Source organism: Thrips palmi, unplaced genomic scaffold, assembly GCF_012932325.1.
Source record: "Thrips palmi isolate BJ-2018 unplaced genomic scaffold, TpBJ-2018v1 HiC_scaffold_8, whole genome shotgun sequence".
NCBI lineage: Eukaryota > Metazoa > Arthropoda > Insecta > Thysanoptera > Thripidae > Thrips > Thrips palmi.
Genome location: NW_023144635.1, coordinates 14131602 through 14148134, shown reverse-complemented (window position 1 = coordinate 14148134; position 16533 = coordinate 14131602). Strand labels below are relative to the sequence as shown.

Sequence of the window (16533 nt, the reverse complement as noted above, 5' to 3'; positions counted from 1 at the left end):
AACTTACCTATGCAATCCACAGTTTTCAAACTACTCATATTCTTTGACTTCTTCTTTTACATGTCTGTGTTTTAATCTATTTCTGATGCTTTATTCCACAGGTGTGCAAGTAGATGACAAGTCATACGAGGACATGAAGAAGTCCATTGATCAAATGTGGCGAAGTGCTGCAATTTTTTTTGAATTTTTCAAAGAAGAGGAAAAGCCACACCTAGGGTATCGCCTTCGAGTACGGAAAGATGTTCCTTGTCGCATAAATTTCTCAGCAAAGGACTATGTAATAATGGGATGGACATCTGCTGCTCCCACTGAAGGCTTGTGTGCCCATTTATATAACAGAAGCCCCATCAAACAGAATGGATATATGGGAGGCCCTGCTTCTTACCTCAACTGGAATGGGAGAAGTCCTTCAGTACAAATTTCAAGAAGTTACAAGGGACCTTCATCTTTTATTGTGTATTGTAAGGCATCAAATCTAAAGGCTGGTATGGAATTAACATGGGATTATGGCAGCAAGAAATCTCTTCCAGAATTTCAAGACTGGTTTTTGGCTGAGGTACCGTTTGCATTTCCATTTCTGGAATATCTATAAGTGGTTGTAAACACAATAATATTAATACTTTTTTTATTTCAAATAGTGCTGCTCATTAGAACCTGAGACCAAAGCACAGCACATTCCCATACCACGAGCCCACCCCAGAACTGTAGAAGATCCAGCATACATCTGGAAGGAAATGTGCTCTTTATGTGGCAACGTGTTTATGACTGAAAAGTCTAAACGTCTGCAAAGGAAGCCACACTACGTAGACTCCCATGCTGATTACTTTGGAACAGACTGGGATGGCTTGGTGAAGTATGATCCTAAATTACATGAAATTGATGGTAACAGAGTGCTTGTGGAAGCGGAATTTCTGAACACTGTTATTTCTCAACTCCATTCATTGAAGTGGAGAGTCATTCCTGCTTGCAAGGTTCTGACTGATAGGTAATAAGGAAACCCGGTTTCTATGTTTTCTTTGCCCTCATTTTCTGAACAGAGTTGTAGAATATTTTCTCAAAACTTAGCTTTTTTCTTCTCAGAATGTCTGATAGTGTTTATGTTCTTTGCCAGTGAATGGAGCAATTGTACAATGTCGAGTGAGATCATGGAGCTCTTCCGAAACAAGTGCAAAATTCTGAAGGAGGGAGGGATATTGGTCCTTCGAGGAGGGAGTGCACCGACTTGTGTGGAACATCTTTCCCCAGTGCCAGTTTGCCAATGGAAACATTTAAATTGGATGAAGGACACACAACCCCCGAGAGGACGATACTCGACTACAGTATTGAGTTCTACTAACTATTCTCCTCAAGACAGAGTGATGGAACTGGCTATGAAACTCATATCATATGACTTAAATTGAATGACTCGTTTAAATATTCTGATAAGTGTGCCTCTGCTGCTTGGGTCTCACAGCCATTTTTTTTACCAAATATTTAGTTATTCATGTATTTGTCTTATTTTCCATTAGTTGCGTAATATGTTAATGTTTGGTTCTCTTCAATGTCCATTCAATATTGAATTGCAAAAGAAGTAGGCTCACTAGTAATTTCACGAGTGTTGATTGTGGTTGTCATTGGATTAAAAAACTTTTACTTTCTTTTTCGGGTTTATTTTTTATTGGATCCTCATCCCCGGACAAAACTGAAGTCTGACTTATGATTTAGAAATATGATATAGAAATACGATTAAGACATTATGCAGATAAATCAAATTGAATGAGCACTAAAAATACTATTTGCGCCTCAAGTAGGATATGCAAACAAATACTGGGTGCATATTTTCATGAGAAGATGCAGCTTTTTAAAAATAATGCATGAAATCATTACAAAAAGCATGCAAAACATGTAGGAATTGTACCTAGTGTGGATAGCTACTAGCAGTAGACACAAGTGTAGAGTGCCACCGTCAGGGCACGCCACTAGTGTCTCCTGCAAGTATCTTTCCACATAAACACATTTTTCTTTTACTATCACCCTTTCTCATGCTATCAAAGACATACCTTTTTCTTGGGATAGGATTTCACCATCAGTTTCTTTCCTTTGGGTGGAGGCTTCCAGCACTTCCTGCCACCACCTCTTTGATCGACCATGGCACCAGAATAAATAGACCAGGAAAATAATTTATTACTTGAGCTCAGATTTTCAGTTGCTATGTCCTCTGTGTACTAGTAGGGAGCGTCCATTATATGTTACGGGGGAATCCTGCTACTCTGCGCTCTCTCAAGAAATAAGAGCACAATACATGGAAGAAAGACGGAGATATGGAAATGAGATGAAGCCAGGCTTCATACATACAAACACAAATGACTATGGTATTCATCATTTATCAAAATTATAAAAAATTATCAATGCTCAAACAAGGAAGCAGTAATCTTCAAATTACTGATGTGTGCGAGACAAGGAAACAAAAATACATTTGCATTCTTAAATCTAGGATATCCCTTTATGACTCCCCCCTTACCAAAACTACTCAGTGACAATCATTAACAGAAATATCTTTTCATTCCTTGCCATGAATAACCTCAAATGACAGCTCCGTACAAACACGAAAATTTAAACTGTATGCCTTGACATGTGAGTGGCAGTTAGCAGAAATCACAGAGGCGTCTCTTCAATCAAAACAAAAATGGGAAAGGCAATAAAGGTAACTCCCTTTTGAAATAATCAAACTGTCATAACGAAAACAAGCAGACAGAGGGCTCTGTTGGTTCAGAAATCTCGCCTCCCAGCGGTAGCAGAAAGCATTGTATGACAACTACTTAATTTTTCATACCCCCAGCAGACGGCCACGGCCCCAGCATCAACAAACGCCAATGTAACCAATGATGTTACTTTCTGTGCAGGCCGTTTCGAAGCTTAAATCATTAGAATGTAAGACGGAATCGTACTGAGGATTTTTCACTTTTGTAGGAAAAATTGGATTTCACATTATCTGTTGAAGATAATCAAACGAAACAAGCTTCATGAGTGCATCATTACATGACTTTTGGGTTAACCTATTTGAACTCTGCTTGTTATTCAGAAAGAAGAAGTGGTTTACTTGCTCTGTGCCTGATGATGGAAACTGCAGCTGTCAGTGGTATTCTAGTGCTCTGGGGCTCAGGCAGCACAGCCCAATAGCAGTACGATATGAGATGGATCATTCACATCTCAATCCACAGTTGGAAACTTTGAACTGGGAGGTTTGTTCACTGTTACTGTCGTTATTTATTTATTAAGTATGAAAAGCATTGTTTTTCAATAAATTAGGAGATCTTTGTTGTAGGAGGAAGAGCCTCTCAAATGTGACATTAAGATGGAAGACCCTGATGATCCTGGATTGGAAACAGATTTCCGTAACAGCTTTGATGCCCTCAACAGTGATGTAAAGAAGTCTACCTCAGCGGTAGGTTTCCTGAATTGAAGTGTTTCATTAATTACTATTCATTACTATCATTACTTTCATTACTATCATTACTTTCATTACTATCAATTACTATTTATTAATTACTATTTATTAATTACTATGCCATTAAAGCTATTTTAAAATTAAGTATTTGCCCACTTTGAGAAGGTAGATGATATATGCCTGGTCTAGTTTTGGAATTAGGCTTCCAGTGACCGTTGTAAGTAAAAACTGTGAAATGTGGAAAACAAACCAGCAGAAACTGTGAAATGCTGAGAAGAGCTTGTTAACAGATAGGAGATGCAGATACCAGGGCTGTATCAAGTTAAGGAAAATCAACAGATCAACACATCAACAGATCAACGGATCAAGGCGGGTCAGGGCGGGTCGGGGAGTAAAAACTATTGGATTAAATGTCTTAGGATGACCTAAGTACTCAATTTCTTCAACATATTTCTTGGTTTTAGACCTATTGAGCCATCCCCAAACCGTCCCGGTCCGTTGATGTGTTGATCTGTTGATTTTCCTTTACTTGATACAGCCCAGATGTAAAAAGAAAGCATAATCCTTGTGCAGACCACATAAATGTGAAAACCCCATTTCTTTAAATAGGGGAGATTAAGTAAAGTTGAAATGAGAATTCCTATTCATCAAGAAGTAATTGTTCCAGACTTTGATTTCTGTTTAACAGGCTCATAAAAATAACATGAAGTTCATCTTAACCGAAATGAAGATTGAAACACGACAAGATGATGTGAGGCAACCAGGAGAAAACGACATCAACAAACGCTCTCATGTAAGCAAGAAGCAGTTGGTAACGATTAAGTGTCCGGGTTGTAAGAGGATCTTCTCAAAGAACTATTGGGGATTGGTGGATATGTCTCACCACATTATGTCCAGTCATCGTCAAAATATGAGGAATTATGTGTTTTCTACCAAAATGAAATATGGTTGTCCTCAAAAGTCCTACACTTTTCGGAGAAGAATGAAACGTGAAGATAAGTGATGCATAATTTTGTAATCAAGAGTGTGATGCAATTTTGGTTGCATGAGATTTTTCAATTCAGGTAATGGTATTACCATGTAAAATAACTTAATCTTCATTACATTGGAAGGTAATATGATAACCATGTGGTGTAGTTATAATTTCTTTGGGGAGTGGGTATGTATTTATTTTGCACGGCTTCTGAAGCCATTTCAATTTTCCGTTAAGTCACATCTCTATTCACGTAATTTCTAAGGCACATTGTGTCTATAAAAAGGGAGAAAACGTTTTAAACGCTAGAGGAATGTGTATCTATTGGTGTCTTTTGATTTGGATGTTGGTGACGATGAAACTAACTGCATATAATGTGATGAATTTGCAGAATGCATCAGTGTGGTTTTGATCTGAAGAGTCTACTTAAAAATGAACTTTTCTCCTTTCATCTGTAGTATGTGTACTTGTTTATGTTGTTTGTGAAGTGGTAAAGAATTTTTGTTTCTTGAAGGAAGAGGTTTACTATCTGTAAAATGTTATAACTTGATTACTATGGAAGGTAATGAGATTACCAAGTGGTGTTGTTATAAATTCATTGGGGAGTGGGTAGGTATTTATTTTGCATGGCTTTAGAAGCAAAATCAATGTACAGAGTACTTTGGGTCACATCTGTAAGCAAGTTATTTCTTAGGCAAATTGTGTCTATTCAAAGGAGGGAAAACATTTTAAATGCTACAGGAATGTATATCTACTAGGGACGCTAAAACTTACTGTGTGTTATGTGATGAATTTGTAGAATGCATCAGTGTGGTTTTGATCTAAAGAGCCTACTTAAAAATGAACTTTTCTCCTTTCATCTGTAGTATGTATACTTGTTTATGTAGTTTGTGAAGTGGTAAAGAATTTCTGTTTCTTGAAGGAAGAGGTTTACTATCTGTAAAATGTTATAACTTGATTACTTTGGAAGGTAATGAAATTACCAAGTAGTGTTGTTATAAATTCTGTGGGGAGTGGGTGGGTATTTATTTTGCATGGCTTTAGAAGCAAAATCAATGTACAGAGTACCTTGGGTCACATCTGTAAGCAGGCAAATTGTGTCTATTCAAATGAGGGATATCATTTTAAATGCTAGAGGAATGTATATCTATTAGAGACGCTGAAACTTAGTGAGTGTTATGTGATGAATTTGTAGAATGCATCAATGTGGTTTTAATCTGAAGACCCTACTTAAGGGGGTACCCTGGTGAAACTTTCAAGTAGGCTTTAAAATAGTCCCAGAAAGTTGCAACTTTGATTAATTATTAGGTTCATCATGGTGAGTTCCTAAAACCAAATTCAATCCATAATGTTGAACGGTCTCTGAGAAAAGTTGCTTTTTAGTGTTTTTTAGAGTGTTGGGGAAAAATCTTCCTGCTTCTTTCATTGGAATGGAAATTTTTTTTGGGTTATCCTGAAGTTGTGTAGAAGAGATGCCAGTGACATAATTTTCAATTTCAACTTCTGTCCTGAGATATGAATTTTCAAATTTTAACATTTAAAAAGAGTGATTTATTTGCCTTTTTTTTTCAAACTTTTAGGTGTTTGTAAAAGAAAGTAGGGCTGATCAAGATTCCGTCTCTGAGAATTGATGACAAGTCATCAAAGAAAAGAGTCTATGCAAGACGACTCATGTGGGTGTCAACCAGGAACGCAGTAAGTCTTTCTACGACAATTTTTTTTGTCGACTGAGCAAAGCTGTGAAGTTGAGCGTATAAGCCAACGACAACTGATGTCAATGTTATTTCTTTCCAAATTATTAAGAAACTATCCACTTAGCTTAAAGGTGTTCAACCTGTTGAATCTGAAACCTTCTATGCACATTTTTATCTTCGAACTTTGAAAATACATTTTTTGGCAATTTTGGCCAGTTTTTCACTAGGGTCCCCCCTTACTAATAAACTTTTCTCTATTCATCTGTGGTATGTTGTTTGTGAAGTGGTAAAGAATATTTGTTTCTTGAGGGAAGAGGTTTACTGTCTGTAAAATGTTATTACTTGATTACTATGGATGGTAATGAGATTACCAAGTAGTGTTGTTCTAAATTCTTTGGGGAGTGGGTAGGTGTTCATTTTTCTTGGCTGCAGAAGCAATATCAAGATACAGTGAGCGTCAAATCATATGTCTTCTAGTAATTTCTAAGACGAATTGTGTCTGATTTATAGTGCATGTTCTGTTTTTATCTTTTTCATTTCAAGTTTTGTAAGGTTCAAGGAAATGTACTGCTCTGTAAAGCAGTCTCACACCGAATCAGGTCATTTCTTTAAGAATTAGTGGCTTGACAATAGCATCAAAATGTACTTATTGGTGTGTTCTTGTTTGATTAGACGTAACAATCCAATGAATTACTTCTATTTTAAGTAACTATCTAAAGGTTTTGGGTGAATTTCTGTGTCCTTAAGAGACTGTGCCTACATACATGTGTTCCTTTCTCAATGTTGTTTTGCAATTATCATGTTTGATTATATTAAATGCTCCGTCTTAAGCTGTAATATTGAAGCCAATAGAGTATTTTAAACACTCTTGACGACACAGATAATTGGTCTGCACAGCAGAGGCAAAGCACCATTCCAAGAAAGATAGAATCGACTTGAATTAAATTATTTCTTATTTAGGTTGTAGTGCTTTTTGAAAAGGTTGCTGAGAAAATAAAGGTTTTTTGTAAATCATACCCTTTTATTTATACTTCCTGACTTGCACTGGTTTCATTTTCATGTTGCAAAGAAAAAAAAAAGAAAAAAAAATACACACTAAGGGTCCCCCTTAATGCAAGCTGAGCTGCTTTGATGTGCCTTCATAGATCTGGCTACAGGTTTGCCACACTTCTTACACTCTTTCTTAACCATTTTTGGTATTCTTTCTGGGAACATTTCAAGCAGTGATTTTTGCATAAGTTCTTTTTCATCAGCTGAAGGCTGTGGATGAACACTCTTCATGTGATCAAGCAAACGTTTCTTGTGGCCACCTTCGTAAGTGGTATCACACAGTGAACACATTATAAGCTTCCTTTTGGAGGGCTTCTTGGGGCACTTAATTAGGTACATAACTGGTGCTTCCACTTGAGCTGCTCCTCCCCTCTGTAGTGATTCGTCTTGAAGAGTAGCAGTAGCATCACAACCTTCGTCCTAGGAAAATAAATTAAAACAAACAACCAAAATAATAAAATTGGACCAATGATAAGATTAAATTTGTACCCTGTAGTACATACACATGCTTCTTTCCAAATTGTATTGCACACAATACTTTTATAAAAATTAGGATCGTTATCAACACAAGGAATTCTTTGGTTTCGATATGCACTGAGCATATCAGGTTGGAAAGTTTGAACAAGAAGTTCCAAATCTGGATGTGCCTGGTGCAACCTGTAATAATAATTCAGAAAAAAAATAAACAAGGCAGCAGAACAACTACTAATTTCAACTTGTTTTAGAACTTACAAACAAGTGCATGTTGTACTGACAATGCCATACGGAATCCATGATACAGTCCCAAAATTTGCCGCTTCTGCAATGTTATACCCCAAGTTAAAACCAAAATGTGCTGCATTTGGGGTAACTACTACACCCTGACCTTGTCTTTGAATCACCTGAAAGTAAAACAGACATGATATGACAATGGAGAACCAACATTTCCTAATGAGATTTGGGAGTAATGTATTAATAGTTACCACTTTGAAAGGTATTCCATTTCTTTTCAGCCAGTTTGGTGTTGGCAGGTGATATTTGTGCCGTAACAAATTGTGGCAGGAACCCTGGGTAGGAGAGGTAAACTCTCTAGACAAAAAAAAATGTAGTTTGGCTACTGATGTTGGTGGGATGATGACCCTGTGACACAATGAAGAAACTGTTAATATGTAAGTAAAATCTTTTATGAAACAACATTAACACACAAGTTACCATAGTTTAGGGTGCCCATGATGTAAGAAATTGATACTGAAAAGAGACAAATCCTCCACATGAACTGGGAAGAAGGAATGAGGACCACCAAAATATAAAAATGGACTATTCACTCCAGGATAGAAATGGTCCAGATGTGACGTCAGACTGAGCACATTAAGGAATGACAAAGAGAAACTACCAGAGATCATGTTTACGTTGTCGGCCCCAACTTCGATGCCGTTTGCATAGAAAAATCCTTTCCCTTGATAGTATTTAGCAGTTGCAACAGGATCTTCCACAGTCTCTCCATCTTCTGTTACTTTCAAGACTGATTCAGAGTACACACATTTCCAACAGGTACAGAATACAACTGAATCTTTTTCATTTTTCTTGTGTGAGCTACGTAACTCTTCCAACAATTTGGCGCATCTGCTCTTGTCTGACGGAAGACTCCGAAATGCCTCTTCAAACTTAATCCTTTTGTTCCTTGTTCTAGTAGCCCTTTGTTTCAAAGTTGTAACATTAGAGGGCCGTTGGTACTGGGGTGGTGTCTCTGAGTTTGCACGTAGCTCTTTTAGAAAGAAATGATTCAAGAGTTCCTCTGAACCCAATCCATTTAACACAGAGAGGCTAGCCGGACAAAAACAAAGAAAATAACATAAGTGACATGACACAACCAATTTCAAAAATAAAAGGAATTAAAATGCAGGTATCATACCAACAGTTTTCTGGTGAAACTGAATAGCTTAAAGGATTTAGAAACAAAGCCAAAGCTTCACTCTTCTCTTCCACATTCAGATCATTGTGACCTATTGTAATGTGCCCATAGAAATCATCGCATTTGGGTAAACAAATTGGATTAACCTTCTTCACTTCTTGTAGATCAACACTGTATTTATTTAACAAATCCAGGAGAGATGTCCCTCCACCAGATTTCTCACACATGTTGAACTGGAGACAGATGAAAAAGACATGTAAATAACAGAGCCACAACGATCTCACTCCTTTTCAAGAATAACCAAAATTCGACAGCAGACCTAGATGAACAATAAAGTACCTCTGATTAAAATTTTAACTATCCCTCTTTGGTAAGTGGAATAAAGAAGAGTGTGAAATTCACTCGTAACAATTTTAAGAGACTTATCAGGATATTAAACAAAAAGGTAAAATATAGACGTATTTCAGGAGAACTGCGGTCAGAGCAGTAGAACTTATTTTAGATTGTGCAAAAGTCATAGGTCATGAATCAAGGTACTTAAATGTTAAAACCCAAGGAGTAACTAATAAACCGTTTTGCAACGTGCAATTAGGGAAAAAAGTTACTGCATTTCTACTATAGACACACCGCACAATCACCCTCACTTAAAGAAAACAAGAATTACCAGCAAAACGCCATCATCTTTGAAATGACCATTGGATTTCAGTAGCGAATCAACATGATTAGGTAGGTCTAACAACTCACTGTCAGTGAATTGAACAACTGTGATATCGTTTGCTGTCATGTCCATAAAATAGTTCGTGAAACTTGATGTAAGATGTAAATACTCGCCCGAACCAGCCCGAGTCTGGACGCGAAGCGAAACGAGCGACCTGACGAGCGACCGTCTTCGTGCGGAACCACACGAGCCGCAGACGTGCGACCGACGTGCGACGCGTCTTCGTGCCTTTGGGCACGAGCTCGGTCGGAGCGGGTGGAGAAGGGAAGGGTGGGGGAGAAGGCAGTTTGCAGTTCGCTCCACTTTATTTGCAGGTGCGTGGTGCGGATAGCAGCTGCGCAAGATGCTTGTCGGATTATGTGTTTTTAATAGAGCTGCCGCTGCAGCGTGTTCTTTACATGTAATTATTTTGATAAATGGTATAGAAAGGCGTAGGAGTAAGTTTGACGCCGATACGTTGGCCGATTTCGACCGCGAATGTAGCCTCACCCCCCTCTCTCCGCCCACTCCGAGTCTGTTGTTGTCTGTCTCCGTGCAGTTCAAACCGTCAACGGACGAAGTGGCCACTCGATATCGGGCAATGTCTTTTTACGGAATAATAATGTGTCTGTGAGCAAGTGATTACTTCTGAGCCGGGGCGTTAAGGTTCGGTGCTTCTCTGCGTTTCTCTTCATGTCCCGTCCCGTTCCGAAACTGTGCAGATTGATTGGCAACAGACTCGTTGTTGATCGAGTACTTGTGAAATCATGTTAAATATTGCCACCGTCTGTCAGTGAGGAATCTTAACCAGACGATTTCATATCTATTTTAACAGTGCGGGAGTAATTTCCGAGGTATGACTTCAGTGTGCTTACCTCTGGGCGTAATCCTCGCATCCGTCCTAACCTCTTAACCTCTTCGGCTTCTCTGCATCTCCTATTTGTTTCGGTCTACGTGTACCTTATGCATTCAAAACACGGCCATCTTTACAGTGCTTGCTGCACTGCAAAGTTTTTGGAAGTAATACCAATAATATTTTGACAGGTTTTGATGTGCCCTTTCAAGCAGCTTTTTCCATCCATGACCACTAGAAATGGATTCAGAGTGTTCCGGAGACTGCCTCCATTTGGGTCAGCCAAGAAGCCCTGTTTCATGCGGTGAAACCCACCAGGCAGCGCAACAGAAGGTTAATTGGTAAGTCACATTCTGCCTTCTTCAGTTTCTGCACAGTCGTTGAAAATTTTGTCAGAATGTCAGTGAAATGCCTGAAATCCTGATCAAAATTCATGCACCTCTGAAAACGTATTCTGATATTGATGGCCTAAGTTCTACAGAGCATCAGAATAAGTTTTCAGCTTTCAGAGGTGCGCTAACTTTGATCAGGTTTTCAGACAGGTTTCTGATTTCGACAAGATTTAAACGATTGAAACTCTCTATATTCTTCCTCTATTCCAGTTCACCGAATTCAAACCTGTTCTGTGTCAGAGGATGAAGTTGTCTCCATTCCTTTTGAAATGGTAATGCAGACAGTGTCAATTTCCAACACACATTCAACTCTTCAAGAAAATAAAGGTCAGTTTGAAGCGAGTTGAAGTGGGTCTTTGGTTTCTAAGGGCAACACACACCTGTTACGCCACAGACTGGCTCTGGTGTCTTTCTTCTTATTTTGTGTGTCACTTTCGTTTTCAGGCCTTGGACTGAAGGATGAGGCAAGGGTGCAGGTGCTGAATTTGTGAAATCAGCTTCTCCAGTTGTAAAGAAAAGCAAAGTTGGACGACAAGGCAGTGCTTTTGTGTGTTGAAGAATCCCTCCCAGCTTTTTATGGTAGTGGGACGGCCACTTGCTGACTGGATGTGAAGGAGTCCGAAGGAGACCGGTGCAGCTCCTTATGTAGGTAAGTTATTGTTGTGCCCCTATTGTCTTTCTGAGGGCAGCTTTATTATCTCTCGCACTGGGCTCGCCTAATTTTTGTATGTAACACTATTTCAGATCAGGGGAGAATGAAACAGTGGTGCCATTACTTTGTCTTCAAATTCAAGTCATCCTGAAGGATTTCTTTGAGCAAGTGCAGCAAGGCCCTGAAGAGTGCCTGGCCATTGATTCCTGAAGTCAGCAAGAACTTTTCACATGAGACCAGCACTACTTCAGCAGTAATGTAAGAAAATATTTCCCAGTGCAATGCACCATATCCCTTCTGAATACCTGTCTGTACGTTTTCGGGTGATTCCGTGCGTAGGGGCCGTTTTAGCCACCTAAGAAAGTCAAGTAATCAATCCTGCTTGTTCGGCCGGAATTTGGCCTAGATGGCATCAATTGAACCCCAGGAAGACACTCTGAGCGTGGGCGAGCTAAAAGTTGACTTTCGTTTTCTCCCCCTATAAAATATGACGAAATTAACTGAAAATATGACGGGAATTACGCTTCACGGAAATTACAAACAGGTGTTTCTGGCTCACTGCAACTGCATATCGCCACAGAAATATGCCATAAGTTTGGCACACTAGTTCGACGTCAAGACACATCTTTTCACGTGTAGAATGTCTTTCAAAACCCAATAGACGAGGAGCGAGAGGGGCATACGGAAATTACACCAATTGTTACAACCCACCGATTTCACACACAACTTCCACTCGCACACTCACCCCCCTCACTTTTTCACCACCGAAATTCGTTCATATGGTAAACAGACCGTGCTGATTCTGAATACGGCGGTGGTTTTGAGCAGGAAGCACTCCTAGTAGTTTTTTTGGTGCTTACTTTGAAACCGCTAAGGTAAAAGTCGGAGTGCGGTGGACATTTAGTACGCGTTCTGAAAGTACAGTTCCAATCAATATACGATCTTCAAATTCAAGCAAGATAGTCACTATTAGTTAAAGATTTGATGGGTGTGTGTGGAATTCGAAGATTTGAATGGAACGCAGGGTTATAGAGCCGCAAAGTTGGTGTAAGGTGCGAATGGACATGACGGAACTTACAAAATCGACCCTTTTGGCCCCTCTCCCGCGTCACATGTTAGCTTTGAAAGTCCGTATCCAAAGGGAACAAGCTATTCTAGTGCCAAACAAGATTCTTAAGTGTATAAATGGACTGCACTCGAATAAGTTCGCTCTGGGGAGGGTGTGGACACGAAAACGCCCTCTACGCGCGGAATCACCCTTTCCTTCTTAGAAGTTCTTCCATGTGACTGAATATGGTGCAGGATTTAAATCTCTTTTCATCTTTCTCTTTATTTTTTTTTTGCAGATGCTGATGTGATGGATTACGAGAATGGTTTCAGACTTTGGAGTTGGGAGGGCTGCTGAGTGTGTTTGTCAACTTTTGGTGAGTCTGTTCCTTGTTGAGTCTGTGACTGAATGTACGTGGTGCTACAAATGTACACAATTGTCAGCATTGAAGGTCTTGTTGGCTGGTTAGCTGTAGTGGAATCTATCTTGACTCCACGATGATTGAATGAATGTGAAGGATCATCGCATCACTTTGCATTTCGAACAGAACAGGCATTTTCAATTTGCTCCCACTGTGTGTGGTTGATGAATGTACTGGTTATTCCCTGTGATAAGTTTGTCAGGCTCAGTTTTCCTGACAACTTAATCACGGTGATTCACCTTGGTGGTGCGAGCTGGACAACAGCAGCTTAGAGGGGCATAATCCATGCTGATAGGTATCTTATGCAAAACATTTCGCCTTTCAGTATTGTATCGAATGATATGGTTATTAAAGTCCTTTCAGTTGTGTGCTCAAAGTATACAAGGGCCGACTACAGTTCTGGATGTCTGCTTTCATCTGATATGCCCACCAAGAACTGGATTTCTCTCTGTCGAGCTGAGAGCTCTACACTGGGCCGGCTCACTGTGATGAGTTGGGAGCTCTTTTGGGCCGACCTTTTTAAAACCAAACAATTCACGTTTGGTGGAGGCTGTTTCGTTACAAGTAATCTTCCTATTTTGTCACCATGATCTGGCAAAGCTGTGTGCTGTGATTACGGCCAGCTTCACTGATAGCTCAGTCCATTGAGTGATGTTTTGAGGGTTGCCCGTGTAACTTCATGCAGGCCTTTTGATGCTTTGCTGCTGTTTAAATGCTGCCTGAATGCATTAAAAGGACACCTGGCAAACTGCACAGATAGAAATAATTGGCTGCATGAGCTCCAGCTAAAAACATTCGCTTTCTGAATGAAATGTGATTCCCTTGCGATACAGCTGAATTAATAAGCTGGGCCAAATTAGCTGCGCAGCTTAGGCATGTCATTTCCTCTTTCTCAGCAGCACTTGCCTCTACTCTGCAAACTCAAGTGTGTGCCAGGCACACACTTCCTGGTGCATGCCTGCAGGCACACACTTCCGGGTGCATGCCTGCAGGCAGACACTTCCTGGTGCATGCCTGGCAGACACTCACTTCTTTTCTGCATGCCTGGCAGGCACACACTTCCTGGAGCATGCCTCAGGCACACACTTTCTTGTATGCATGCATGAGCGACGGCAAGTGTGTGCCTGAGGCATGCACCAGGAAGTGTGTGCCTGCAGGCATGCACCAGGAAGTGTGTGCCTGCAGGCATGCACCAGGAAGTGTGTGCCTGGCACACACTTGAGTTTGCAGAGTACCTAAATTAGGCTGACAACAAATACTATCTGGAGTGTGGTTGTTTTGTACTTTAACTTATGCTGTTCTGTTGGTACTTTTTTGAACTGTGTGTAAAAGTTTGCTGGGGAGGAAATATTCCACACTTGGGGGTGAAACTTGTCGTGTTTTAATTTTGGGGGAAAGGCTGATACCAACATTTTTTTTCTTCATGTTGGGATTCCTCACTCTGAGTGAATCAGATAGTTGAAATGATATTTTTGCTGGCATGTAAAGTTTGTGTTTCTCTTTTTTAGGACTGTTGCCCAGTTTGACAGCTTGAAAGCTTTCACTCGAATGGATCAATCACACTTCTATCTGAAACCCCTGGCTTCTCTGTTTGCTTGTCCTGCGCAATCTCTGGTTCTTCACAAGGCCGAGGTGAGTTGATTTGAGTAGATCATAGGTCAGACTCTGGTGTTTGGTCAGGGTGAAATAATGTTCACAATTTATATCCCAGTTTTTCAATGTGTTTTTATTTTCTATTAATGTTTATTCTTCCTTTGTGACAATGATTCCACCTAACTTGTCCTCCAGGGTTGTTAACGTTACTTTTTAAAGGTAACGCGTTACCGTTACCGTTACTTCGGGTTTGAGTAACGGTAACGTCGTTCCTTTACCGACTTCTGAAAAAGTAACGCGTTACCGTTACAGGTAACGCAGTAAAGCCGTTATCGTTACTTCAAATCCTAAAATTCCTTAAAAGCCACAATTTTACCGGTTAAAATTGCTGGGGTGAACTACGATTATTTTAAAATGAAAGTAAAGACAGTAAAATTTTAATGTTTAACACGTTCTAATGTAAACTTCTGCACCTACTTCTCCCAATATTGCCACTTATTTTAAAGTCAAAGTTAAGACAGTAAAATTTAAATGATTAACATTACTTAATGTAAACTTCTGCACCTACTTCTACCAATATTGCCAATTCATGGCCGATGGGACCTCTTTTTCAAGTGATGCATCGCTCAATCTGTTTCTGAGAGCAACAAATAAGCGTCTACACTCAGAAAAGTGCAAGTGTTGAAAGATTTTTTTCTGAGTGTAGACGCTTATTTGTTGCTCTCAGAAACAGATTGAGCGCCTTGGCAAATGAGCTGATCACAGCAGGGAGAGAAAGGGAGAAAAATATAGGTTTGTAGCTCTTTTTGATGCCTCGCGGTAACGGTAACGCCGTTACCGCGTTACTCCTCTTTGGTAACGGTAACGTCGTTACTTTACTCATTTCTCAAAAAGTAACGCGTTACCGTTATCGTTACAGTAAAGGTAACGGTAACGCTGGTAAAGTCTTTACTCTATAAAGTAACGTTAACAACCCTGTTGTCCTCTCAATGCTCAAGTGCCAAGAGTATTGCATCCTTATCTTGTCACATTTCCCACAGTGGCAAGCTCCACATGGAAGGCTTGTCTTAGCTCTCTAGTGGGACTAGATTTTTGCTGCTAAATCTCTTCATAATTTCAGTTTGTAACATTTTTTTCAGATCAGAGAAGAAGGAAACAGTGGTGCTACAATTTTGTCTCTGAATTCAAGTCAGCCTGGGGGATTCCTTTGAGTATGTGCAGCAAAGCCTTGAAGAGAGCCTGACTATCGATTCAAGATGTCATCAAGAAACTAACACACAACACCGCGCTACTCCAGCAGTAAGTAAGAAAATATTGTCTGCCTAGCCTGTCTGTCTGCCTAGCCTGGCTGCCTGCCTGTTGCAGTTGAATCTCTTTCGTAACTTTTTGTCCCAGCCTTTGCATCGCTGGTTCCTCATATGTTGCCTCTCTTTGTTTTAGCTTGAGAACCATTCCTCAGTAGGCAGCTAATTCAACACTGCTGTGGCTGTCTTAACTCTTCTGCTGCACAATCTCTTTTTGATTCATCACAATGTGAAGCTTAGCTTATGCAGCTTGCTGAATGCATTCGTAATCTTCTTGTCTAATTAAAGGTATAATATTTATTCTGGCAACAACTTGTTCGAGTGTCACTTTTCTTTCTTTCAGTTCACTCAGTTATGAAGTAGAAATTTGTTATGTTGCAGTGAAAACTGTTATGTTTCAGGCTTGGATATATTAGAGTCTTCATGAATCTTCATGAAAGAATACGCTTTTGTGTCCTGTTGTCAAACTGGTAAATTTCTGTTGCCAGAATGGTTTGCTTTTGCAAAGGGAAACAGCTGTTATGGTGAGATTTTTGAG

The 16533-nt window shown here is 39.7% G+C and overlaps 2 protein-coding genes and 2 long non-coding RNA genes across 5 annotated transcripts; 3 read left to right on the top strand and 1 right to left on the bottom strand.

Annotated features, from left to right (window-relative positions):
- The first annotated feature begins 2724 nt into the window (after window positions 1-2724).
- Window positions 2725-4430, top strand: LOC117653651. Its single transcript, XM_034399455.1, has 4 exons — window positions 2725-2910; window positions 3062-3221; window positions 3305-3424; window positions 4116-4430. Exons 2-4 carry the CDS (start codon window positions 3174-3176, stop codon window positions 4428-4430), a joined length of 483 nt encoding a protein of 160 aa, XP_034255346.1. The 5' UTR covers window positions 2725-2910; window positions 3062-3173.
- Window positions 4431-6188: 1758 nt separating this feature from the next.
- LOC117653540 lies at window positions 6189-10479 on the bottom strand. Its single transcript, XM_034399282.1, has 7 exons — window positions 9700-10479; window positions 9036-9268; window positions 8336-8947; window positions 8107-8263; window positions 7877-8025; window positions 7648-7801; window positions 6189-7564 (listed from the first exon to the last, which is right to left on the bottom strand). The coding sequence occupies exons 1-7, from the start codon at window positions 9823-9825 to the stop codon at window positions 7190-7192; spliced, it is 1806 nt and encodes a 601-aa protein (XP_034255173.1). The 5' UTR covers window positions 9826-10479; the 3' UTR covers window positions 6189-7189.
- Window positions 10480-10808: 329 nt separating this feature from the next.
- LOC117653541 lies at window positions 10809-13704 on the top strand. Its single transcript, XR_004588238.1, has 5 exons — window positions 10809-10926; window positions 11188-11304; window positions 11422-11626; window positions 11722-11887; window positions 12976-13704. It is a non-coding gene; the product is annotated as an uncharacterized LOC117653541 (long non-coding RNA).
- Window positions 13705-14516: 812 nt separating this feature from the next.
- On the top strand, window positions 14517-16519 carry LOC117653434. Of its 2 annotated transcripts, XR_004588231.1 has the most exons (4): window positions 14517-14730; window positions 15831-15990; window positions 16132-16283; window positions 16397-16519. It is a non-coding gene; the product is annotated as an uncharacterized LOC117653434 (long non-coding RNA). The 2 variants fall into 2 exon arrangements; XR_004588230.1 differs by having other exon boundaries at window positions 15831-16283.
- The last annotated feature ends 14 nt before the right edge of the window (window positions 16520-16533 follow it).